Raw genomic sequence first — 12250 nt, 5'->3', positions numbered from 1 at the left:
ATTGTTCACAGTTGGCTTGTCTGAACATGTATTTTCACGTAACGTTTTATCCTATCAGTTCTCGCAAAACTATGCTTCTCCCATCATTTCTACGATCTGACCTTGGATTTCATTTCGATTCGACAAGACGTACGTTTTGCTGTTTACATGCCACGTTTTATTGTATAGGATTTGTCCTATCCAACAAAACGTACAATAAGACGTAGCGTGAAAACCGGCCTTAAGACTGACGGTCGGTTGTTTGCGCGCTGGACTCACATAATGTATTTCCAACGTTAGATGCTAGATGGCAGCAGCTAATACATTCGTAATAAACTCCTTGCTCACGCACTTGCCCCACCTTACTTATACAGATATCTAAATTCAATGGTGGTGGACTAAGACCAAAAAGGAAGAAAATGTTCTGTGATGTACCGCGATAGGGTTTTTATTATTATACTTTGTGTAAAGGAATTTTTAGATAAAATTTTGGTGATTCATGGTATACAGCCAACTACAGGAATTTAGTTTCCTTGTGGATATTTTTATCTGAGCTTTTTCTAACATTTTTTTTTGTCCTCTATGTGTCAGGTCGTGTTTCTGTCGCGTATGTCATTATTAGTCTAATGACTGTTTTGTAAATTCCGACTTTCATTTTTTTCCCGATATTTTTATTTCTCCATATTGTTTTATTCAGGCAACCTGCGGTTTGTTTGCTCTATTCACTAGATCTTCTACTTCCGTTTGGAGCTTTTCGTAGCTGTTTAATGTAATGCCTAGATATTTAAACTCCATCAGTTGTTCTATTATATGACTTTCCAGCTTCAATTTACATCTTGGTAAATTTGCTGTTATAACCATGTATTTTGTCTTCTTTGAGGAATTTACATGTTAAATTTTCTGGTGGTTATATTAAATTGATGCAGCATCTTTACTTTGAGAGAGTAATATTGCGTCGTCTGTATAGCAGATTATTTTAAGTTGTTTTTCTCCCATTTGTTATCCTTTTTTAGTTCTTACTTTTTTTATTATTTCATCCATTATCAGGTTAAACAATAGAAGACTTAGGGAATCTTCATGTCTTATCCCATTATAAGCTTCAACAGGGTCAGTTAGTTCTTCTTCTTCTTTTACTTTTATTGTGTTGTTTTGGTAGGTATTTTTTCTACCAAAGTTTTATTTATAATTACTTAAATAAAAGCTTGTCCCTTCATATTTGCAGAAAAATCGTAAAAACTTTTATAAAAACACAAATTATCGCAGCACTTAAAAAATTAAATAATGTACATCAATTACCAGTTTTGTAATATTTAAAGGATGATCCCGTTATATACATTATATACTCTCTTAAAAATATCTTTTGTTTTCACCTAAACTATGATATATAACATTTGTTGCAACCTGTACCGAATTACAGTTTGATTTACGTACCTATATTATAATTTTATTTGATCAAACTATATCTGGATAAAAATAATCTTATAAAAATGTTTGGCCCATGGACAGGGCTAAATTTTGAACAGCTAATAAGAACAGCTGAAGATAGAGAAGATTTTAAAATTGTAGTAGCCAACCTCCATTGAGGAGAGGGCACTTTAAGAAGAAGAAGATAAAAATGTTTATTACATGTAAAAGTTTCAATAAATTTTTTTTCCGTTCTTTCAGATATGAGATAAATATATTCTTATATCACGCTTGTGTAAGAAAAATTTTAAAATACTTACATTGCTAAAGGAAAATATAAACAGCATTTGCAGTAAAATAAATCCTATTCTCGTAGCAGGTTTTATTGCTCTTAAAACACCTACACAACTACCTTCGCTATTAAACTCAAAATATTGTCCAAATTTAAAAGTTGAGTATATAAGTGAACCTACACCAAAACCTAAAATAATAAATAATATCACTTGTCTCATCTATAACAATTAACTAAAAAAGTGATGGATTCGACCGTTACTTGATGGAAATTCATTTTATGTAGGTAACACTGAAAACTTTGATTAATTTCATTTGACGTAAAAAATATTTATCCCAGTATTCTTCCTACTACAGAAACGTTTGTTCTAGTAAAAACCTTTTTAGACCATAATATTACAAATCCAATAATTACATCTGAAATTTTACATCTTCTTGAAATTTAATTACTATTTAAATGGGAATAAGCCACAATTAAAGGTTAAAATACGTTTATTGACGTTTCAATTTCCACTTCGGAAATCGTTCTCAAAATACAAACATTAGTAAATTAAACAAATTTTGTTTTTTGCTACTTAGTGAAAAATTCTTCTAATAATTTAATTTTATCTGACTCATCTATATTGACAATTCAGACATACATTATACATTTTAAAGTAGACGACTTTAAAATGATATATTGCCAATATTGTTGAGTTGCGTTCCTGGGACGACTTTACTTATAAGATAGTTCATTCGATTACATGAAATCAACTTTAACTTGAGAATATCCGTCAGAAAAGATCATAACATGTAATTCGTCTTCAAAAAGACAAATACATGCGATGATGACAGTAAAATTCCCTGTTAGTGATTCCATAGTAAATTATGAGGGAAAAATCAGGAAAAAAACCTCATAATACTATCCCGACATGTTAAGTATTTGATCGTGCATTTAGTTTACCTTCAATAAACACCAAATTCCGATTTTATATGTTTGTTATTTAAAAAACATAAATGGTGTATTCTCTATATGTTACTGACTTACCAATACTGGCATTTTCCTTTTAATATGGGTAACCAGATCCTACTACATTATGCCGAGGAATTCGCGACAAAATTGGTCTCATTTAGCATAATTAGAGCCGCTTCTTTGATTTTTCTCTTTTTACCATCCGTTTCTTTTAGGACTATATTTGAATCATTCCATTAAACCCTATGTTCATTATCCCATGCGTGTTTACATATTTGAGATCTATCAAATTCTCTATTTTTAATATAGGATTGATGTTCACTTAAACATTTAATGGCCTTGATGTTTCACCTAAATAAAACTGATCGCATTCACAAGGTATTTTATAAATGCAATTCCTTGTCCTTTCTTGTTCATTGTTAGGTTTGGTTTTGGACAAAATAGATCTCAACGTGTTTGTTGTTTTGAATGTTGTTGAAATGTTGAATTTATTTCCTATCCTTGTTCTAACGAAAATTCGTTCTTGGAGGAAAAACATTTGTTAACATCTGTTTTATTAAAAACTGATTATCCTTTATCGTTTATAAATAAGGAATTTTCAACAATCGATCGAATAGAACAAAACAACTTAGCACGAGATCCTACAGCATATACAAGGAATAATACGAGGAAAATAACAATAACATACATAAAAGGATTATCAGAAAAGCTTAAAAGGATAGGACATAAATTTATGGTAACTTTATGGTAAGTCAGTAACATATAGAGAATACATCATTTATGTTTTTTCAATAACAAACATATAAAATCGGAATTTGGTGTTTATTGAAGGTAACTAAATGCACGATCAAATACTTAACATGTCGGGATAGTATTATGAGGTTTTTTTCCTGGTTTTTCCCTCATAATTTACTATGGAATCACTAACAGGAGAATTTTACTATCATCATCGCATGTATTTGTCTTTTTAAAGACGAATTACATGTTAAGATCATTTCTGACGGATATTCTCAAGTTAAAGTTGATTTCATGTAATCGAGTGAACTATCTTAAAAGTAAAGTCGTCCCAGGAACGCAACTCAACAATATTGGCAATATCATTTTAAAGTCGTCTACTTTAAAATGTATAATGTATGTCTGAATTGTCAATATAGATGAGTCAGATAAAATTAAATTATTAGAAGAATTTTTCACTAAGTAACAAAAAACAAAATTTGTTTAATTTACTAATGTTTGTATTTTGAGAACGATTTCCGAAGTGGAAATTAAAACAATCAAATATATACAAATAATAGTACAGGACTTATAATGATCAATCCTCTAAGACCATTGCTATCAGATATTTTTATGGATCATCTAGAGACAAAGATTTCAAAACATCTCGTATTCAAACAGTTTTTATATTGGTGAAGATACATAGACGATGTACTGGTATGTTTTATAGGAACTATCAGGCAACTCGACCAATTTTTATCGTATATTAATTTACTTTATAGTCATAATGAATTTACAATAGAAACAGAACAAAATCAGTCCATAAATTTTTTAGATTTAAAAATAATCAGATTTAAAAACAAACATGACTTCTCCATATTTCGTAAATCCATCCATACTGACACGACTATACACAATTCATTATCCCATCCTAGACAACATAAACTGGCAGCCTATCATAGTACATTACATAGATTAATAAAAATTTTAATCAAAAACTACACAAAAAAGCCCTAAAAATAGTATTTCCACACCAAAAAAAGCCCAGTACCTTCTGCTCGATTACATATACAGGCAAAATATCAACAAACAGACCACATAAAAACCACATAACACATAAAAAAGAAAGGAATAACACCAGCTTTCAGAACATTGCTAAAGTGCGTGCTCTCCAAGTACAAAGACCTGGCAGGACCCTGGGCTACCTATCACGCGACATACGCCCATAGTGAAACCTCTGCCCCTACGAGTCCGACACCAAAGTGAAGGTGCCACGCAGCGTGTGCAAGTCACACCACGTGGGGGCTTCACCCTCCCCGTAGTACCTGTGTTGCGAGTACCTCACCTACCCGTTATTCCCACACCACGGGCGGATAGGCTCGGCAGGCGGAGTAATTTCCACCTCGCAGGTAGACAGGTCGCCGCCGAGGATCTCTCCTCTACCACTCTTGGATCTTCCGGTACGTGCCGGGGCACCCACACCACCTGACACAAGGTCAGGAGAGGTATGTACGGGCCCAGCTTGTTTAACCTCACCAGGCTCTTTTGGAATGGGAGTAGAGTGGTCCCACGAGAGTCTCGTCTCGGATACTAGGAATGTAGACCGGTGACCGTGTCGCCGAAGCGATCGTGTGCGTTTCTACCAACCCGATACCTCAAGCTACGGCTCTCTACCACCCTATTCCTACCCATTAGTCTCCTCTTACGACAGGCAGGGCTTTCTGACCCCGGCCGTATTCTTATCTCCGCGAGCCGGACGGAGAGCTTTCAGAACAAACAACAACTTCGGCAAATATAATAAAAACAACAAGAGCCAAAATAAAAAGCACTTACACAGTGGTGTATACAAACTTAAATGTGGCGACTGTCCAAAAACTTACATAGGTCAAACTGGTAGAAATTTTAAGTTACCAATAGTAGAACATAAAAATGATTTCGATAATAGAAAAACAAATTCCACATAACCACTTCAGCTTCTAGATAATAATTATTCTTTTAATGACGAATTTTAGATTCTTCACATTTAAAATAAAGGCCTTAAACTATCTTTGTTAGGATTTATGGAAATTAACAAATTAAAAAACACTGACATAATTCTGAATGACCAATTTGAGACAAACAGTTCTCCCCTTATCAACCTATTTCGTTAAAGACTATAAAGTGCAAACGCATACCAAAAATAGATCACTTGAGAAAGGCATTCTGCCGAAACAGCTGTAGTGATAAGATTTTATAATAAATTTTGTGGAAGTTTTGAAAACAAAGTTTTCAATGTTTTATTTTTATAATTAACTAAAAACCTGATACTGATTCCGTGTTATTATTCACGCAATATGTAAAAATTGAAACACGTTTACCCAGAGAAAGTTAGAGAAATATTACCAATAAAAATATACACAATAAATAAAACAGTTATCAGGGACGCCAGTGAAGAACTACAAGAGCTTTTACAAAAGCTGAAAACTTGAAAATAATGTAGAGATGATGAAATCTCCTTAAATAATAAAATACTTACAAGCGAATAAAACTGCATAGGTATGAAAAATATGTTAGCCAGCAAACACACACAATGTGAAAGCTATAGAGAAATATGTCGTGTACAAGTCTGATATAACAAAAATAATTAAAAAAAGCAGTGGAAATAGAACTTAAATTAGAAAAAGAAAACGTGGCTGTTAAATCTGAGGAATATACAAATGATATAAGTAGACTTTGTAAAGTGTAATGGAAAAAATAATAGAACTAAAAGATGAAACATTTATAGACTTAAATTGGCACCTCCTATGTAAAGTATGGATGGACCGCGTCACTAACACGCAAGTACTCCAAACTTTAGACAAAAGATGCGAAATTCTAAATGAGATAAAAACTAGAAAGATGGAATACTTGGGGCACATTGTGAGAGGTGAAAAGTACGAACTTTTAAGAAATATCATGCAGGGCAAAATTAAGGGCAAAAGAAGTGTGGGAAGAAGAAAAATATCGTGGCTTCGTAATCTACGTGAATGGTTCGGGTGTAGTTCGATTGAACTTTTTAGGCGCGCTGCTAACAAAGTCGCAGTGGCCATGATGATTTCCAATCTTCGCTAGGAGTGGCACGAGAAGAAGAAGATGTAAAGTATCATCACCAACAAATTTTGGTTTTTCTCTTCTTTTCATTTTCATACTTCTAAACATGTAAACTAACGTCTGCAATAATTAAAATTTTAACATTTCTAATATAAGGCCTCCAGAATTAGACTGTAACATGTCATATGTTTACTTTTGTCCTAGTATATAATCGTATGTTCTACTACCGATATTATACGGTGGTGAGGGCCACTCGGGGCATGATAGCGTTCGTGTAATCGCGTGGCCAATTAGTTTTAGCATTCTACTTATTTCTACATTAATTATTAAGTTAAATAATAGTAACATAAGTTAATACAAGACATGTTGTCTCGAGCACGTAGAATCATTAATCTCATAACAAAAGGACAACAAAGTAATGCAATACGAAAAAAAGAGACCGTTAAAATGAAGGTATGTACTGTTGTGTATTGTTTTTATGTAGTAAAATGAGTATTCTAATATAAACTTAATAATTTTTATTTTTACACAAAACGGAAAACAACGAGGTCCGGTCCAACATCGAGCTGGCCATTCTATCGTACCTCGTCGTCCAATCCATCTACCACGATATTCCTCATCTAGGTAAGGTCTTACTGCACCATAATGGTGTGCAGAAGCACTATCTTGTGGAAACGGATTTTCAAGTATTAACGGTTCAATTGTAGTTTGTAATATCTCCAGATACACTTCACTGGTTAAGTTAGTATTGAGAAAAACAGGCCCAACTATATGGTTTCCCAAAATACCTGCCCAAACATTTATTTTTTTTGGAAATTGAGTATGTGTTTCATGGAAGATGTGAGGATTTGTGTCTCTTTAATACCTCCCATTGTGTGTGTTAACATTTTCATTGAGAGAAAAAGTACTTTAGTCACTAAAACAAATTATTTTTATGTAATCAGGCTATCGGTTAATTTTATTGGACATATTTTCACAGAATTCTAGTCTTGGGTCGAGTTCATCATCCGAAAGTTGGTGCACAATTTTTAATTTGTATGGATGGAATTTGTTTTCAGCCAACACTCGGTGACTGATTCCATAGATAGATGCAACTTGGGCTGTAGAAGAAGTAGAGCTCACTACCATTTCTGAAATTACGTCAATTTTTTTGTCATCACTAATAATTGTTGGTCGATCAGATCGTTTGAAATCTTGAATACTACCTGTTTTTTTAAACTTCTGAAGAAATGTCCTCAAATAAGCTCTCGATGTAGGGCGAGGGGACCACCTCTCATTAAAAAGACGTTCCGCTTCATGGAGATTATTTCCACATTCCTCAATTATTAATACAGCGGCTACTTTGTCGGCACAGTACATACCATTCTGCCATTGTAAAAATTTTAACGTTTTGATAAACAATAATTAAACTAAATATTAACTAAGAACAACTAATTAAAAACAACTTGACTAAACTTGAATTGAGTAAACTGAGCACAAACAGAAACTAAATATTCAGGTATAAACGCGTTTGCAAACTAAAAATAACGAGAAACAGAAACTAAAAATTAAGATATAAACACTTTTGCAAACTCAGAGCCGATTGTTCGAACGCTAATCAAAACATGATTGTAATCAAATATTTAATTAAAATCAAATATGTCACATTTTAAGGTTATGTTGACTGATTTTTTTTATTCAATTTTATTATTTTGCGTTTTAATTTAAAATAAACCTTAATTAAACTCTTTCTGATGTTAATTTTAGGTTTTACTTACAAATCAATAATAATAATAAGCAATTTTTAATAATTTTGATAGCTGCTGTGACGTATTTGATTGTAATTAAATATTTGATGTCATGTTTTGATTAACGTTCGAACAATCGACTCTAAAAATAACTAGAGAATTGAGAAACGTCAACTTTTTTGACAAATAACCAAAGGCTGACGTTAGAATTTTTATTAATTACATGTCAAACTAGAATTTTAGTATTTATTTAATTTATTTGTCAAAATCATCTTAAATCCAAACAAAACTTAAACTCAAATAAAATTAGTATGGTTGAATAGGTATTTGTAATACCTTTCAAACGAGGTATCACTTGCCATAAGGTCCTATTTAAAATTATCTGTCACAGTGGCGCTGTAACGTCATCTGTCACTATTACGTCACTTATTATGACTAATTAGCAAGCGTACGTCTGTTTATTACCTCCCTTCAAATTTCACTAATAAGTATAACCGTTCAAATAATACGAGGGGGGAACGGACCTAGCACTGTATATAAGTAAAAAAAATACGTAAATAAAATAAGTAAAAAACCAAAAAGTATTTTGCGTAAATACTTACCTACAACACCCATTCTAAAGTAGAAACTGCCGTAACGTACATACAATTTTTGTTTATAACTGTCCATAGTTTCATTTGATCCATTGCTCTGATTATTGTAAGAAAAAATTTCAGTAATAAGGGATCTAGTTCTTGTATGTATCATGTACATGTATGCTAAAAATATTGTACTCCCTACATATAAATATATGTAAAATACCTGCAAAAAAGTTTATCATATATGTATATACTATAATATTGTTTTAAAGCTGTCTTCCTATGTATTTTACTGCACTTAGTTTTAGTTAATATATAATGGAAATTTAATGACAACATGACATAACTATTTTGTTTAGGGACTCTATCTCCAGGTTAAAGCAAGGCCAGGCTTTTTTAAGGTGTTATCCGTTTTACTCATTAAACCTGAGAGAAATGGTATAAAGTTCCATAAAAGCTTATACAAAGAAGGAAAACATTAACATCATTTCGTTTTAGGTAATCTAAAACATCGGTGGGTATTTTAATATCGTAAAAAAATAATGTCTGTGGGAACGTTATTAAAAACAAGAATACTTAGTTTGAATTGCCATATCGTTAATTTAGCACATGGACTTCTCCAGTACTTAAAAAAAAGAATAATACTAATTAACTAGACTAGTACTTTAAATCAATCCAAGATTTCGTAACTCTATCATAAGTGCAAAAACATATCCCAGCGCTAATGCAAACAAGGATTAAATCACAGTACTAGTAGCAAATATTTTCAAAGTAATAAACAAGATAAAAACACAGCAGACAGCTTGGTAAATATTGGCATCTTCTTCTTTATGTGCCACATCAGAATTATCCGACAATCACCATTGCGAAGGCTTCTCGATCTTCTGTTACATAAAATAATTATCCTGAATTTGACGTCAGAGTCCATTCATTAATAACTCTTAACCAAGAAACTTGTTTTCTTTCTATACCTCTACAGCCTTCTGTTTTGCCTTTAAGGATCATTTGTAGTATTCTATATCAATTTTTACTCAGTATATGTCCCAGAAAAAGACATTTTACGGTGTTTGACAATCTTCAGCAATTCTCTATCTTTGTTGGCCTGTCTTAGTACTCTCTCCTTAGTTTTTCCTGCTGTCCAAAATATTTCAGCATTCGTTTATAAATCCATATTTCTAAGGCTTCAAATCTGTTTACGCTTGATATTTTTAGTGTCCACACTTCTGCATACGATAGCACTTAAGCATTAAATGTCTTAATTCTAAACTGAGGCGAATCTTGCAAATAAATGCCGAATGCCTTTTTAAAGTCCAAATATTGGCATGCGATCTCGAAAGCAGTATGAAATGCCCACATTTTTGCTCTAACTAAACTCCTGGAATTATCGACTGATTCCTGACAAAAGGTCTCTAGTAATAGAGGCACTTAGGTGCATGGCGTACAATGGGCGTATGTACAGCTGACGGGAGTGGTGTAAAGCGAGTTTCCGGTACCTGAAAACTATAACAAATTGGCTAAGAGAGATAACATTGACAGAAAATTCTGGTCCTCCAAGAATGGGGGTTGGAGCGATGGGTCAGGTCTCCATTATCTCTAAAAATAGTGTTTTGCTTAACGTCTTTGTTTGTTTCGAAGCAATTGCAGCATCAACGGAAAACGACTACGGCAACGGCAAAGAATATTGAATTGTGGAAAGTGAAACAGTACATATCAATCAAACCCAATAGATACTGTATAAAAATATTTGCACTATCTGATGCAAAAGTTATTTTATACCAGTAACATCGAAGTATACGTTGGCAAAAACCAACCAACCAACCAATACTATCTAGACACTAGTACCAAGGCAGTGGAGGTCTGTCAACATCTCTACGATCTAAGAGCAATGTTACCACTGACGATTGGTACACCAGCGTTGATCTTGATATAAGCTTGAAGGGAAATGGTTTAACTCTCTTGGGACTTGCGACCAATAAAAGTAAATAGAAGAGATATTTCTGCATATTACTCTAACAATCAAGGACGACCCATTGGCTCTAGTACATTTGGGTTTGGCTTAAGGGGATCACTAGTGTCATATAAAACAAAAAAAAGAAAATTTTCTGTTAGTTATATAGAATAATCTATTGTTAAACAATAGCTTATTCCATTGAAATTTAAACAAAATGCATCCAGAGGGCTATTTTTATGACCGGTGTAGTAGACCGTGTGCGACTACTGATACACAAAATTGAACTGCGTCGACTCAAAGGTTAATAAATTACACATTTTTAAATTAATAATTCTTACAGCTGAAGTCAAGACAATGATTAAAAAAAAGTTTTCTTTTACGACCAGTAAAAGTGGAGTTAGCTTAATTTGTTTAAATTGTAGTAGAGGTTTTGGCAGTTGAGCTACTTCCCTTCAATTCCACTCTGACGTCGTTCAGCTCGAGAACAGCTGAAAGGATAGCGACGTACGAAGGGCGGTTGGAAAGAGAATAGCTTAAGAAGTAAATAGTAAAGGATTGAGGTCAGAGCATGAATTGTCTAAAAGACTCAAGCGCCTTAACATACAGGACCGTTCGATATGTTGTGTGACAGGATTTAGCGAATACAATACAATAACAAAGAAAAATTAAACATAGCGATATGACAAAAAGACCTTAAACTTATTTCAATTTAAATTAGACTAAATGCATTTTGAATACACAATAACAAATTTAAGGATTAATTCGCAAGGCTTGTTAAAATTAGAAGATTTTTGTACTGTTAATATTACACATAAAAATCAACTTTTGAGTTCAAGAGGCAATGTCACAAGTTATATTTTATTCGTTTGAAACATAAATATTCGTTCTATGTCCCAATATTTAGTTGATTCTTTATTATTAACTAGTTCTGTTAGAGAAATTATATTTTGTATTGTGTTGCTGATTGATCTATATTAATATTAATTACCTAATTAGTAATTTATTCAAAAAGTATGATTAAAAAAATAAACCGTCAACTATCTGAATTTTGCATCTATACCATTATACAGGGTGTCTCATAATTAATTGGACATTAGCTAATGGGTGATAGCTGACATCAAAATAAAGCGTTTGAGCTCAAATTGCTTATTCAAAATGTTGCTAGTTTTCGTTCTACAGGGTGATTCATTAATATTTTTTTATATTATTTTTAGGGATATATTGAAAACTATTCAACCGATTTGAGTAAAATTTGGTATCTTGCTATTATTTAGTATGCTTAATATGAAAATGATATTAGTTTTACCGATGACACTAGGTGGCGCCACCTACTATAACATTGGTTCATTAATGGGGCCATAATTTTTTTCCCGCCCTGTATAAACATTCTAGGAAAAAAACATGAAATAACATTCAATTCTACACAAAAAAGGTATTCTTGTTTCAAATCAAAAAAGTACACTGTTTTCGAAATAAACGTATTTTTTAGAGACGTGCATAAAATAAAAAAATTTTACAAAAACTTATGTAAATTCAAACATTATTCAAAAGGTCTTAAATAAAAGTGAATATTAAATGTATCAGT

The 12250-nt window shown here is 32.5% G+C and overlaps 1 protein-coding gene across 1 annotated transcript in view; it reads right to left on the bottom strand.

Annotated features, from left to right (window-relative positions):
• The window catches only part of LOC140443711 (proton channel OtopLc-like), a 108029-nt gene that overhangs the window by 58651 nt on the left and 37128 nt on the right, over positions 1-12250 (bottom strand). The window contains exons 4-5 of the mRNA XM_072535097.1: positions 8739-8937; positions 1704-1864 (exon numbers count right to left, since the gene is read on the bottom strand). Coding sequence (XP_072391198.1) covers positions 1704-1864; positions 8739-8937 — 360 coding nt within the window. The remainder of the gene's footprint in view (positions 1-1703; positions 1865-8738; positions 8938-12250) is intronic.

The sequence above is a fragment of the Diabrotica undecimpunctata genome, chromosome 6 (assembly GCF_040954645.1).
Source record: "Diabrotica undecimpunctata isolate CICGRU chromosome 6, icDiaUnde3, whole genome shotgun sequence".
Classification (NCBI taxonomy): domain Eukaryota; kingdom Metazoa; phylum Arthropoda; class Insecta; order Coleoptera; family Chrysomelidae; genus Diabrotica; species Diabrotica undecimpunctata.
Note: the sequence above shows the minus strand (reverse complement) of the source record. Positions and strands in the feature narration are given on the sequence as shown.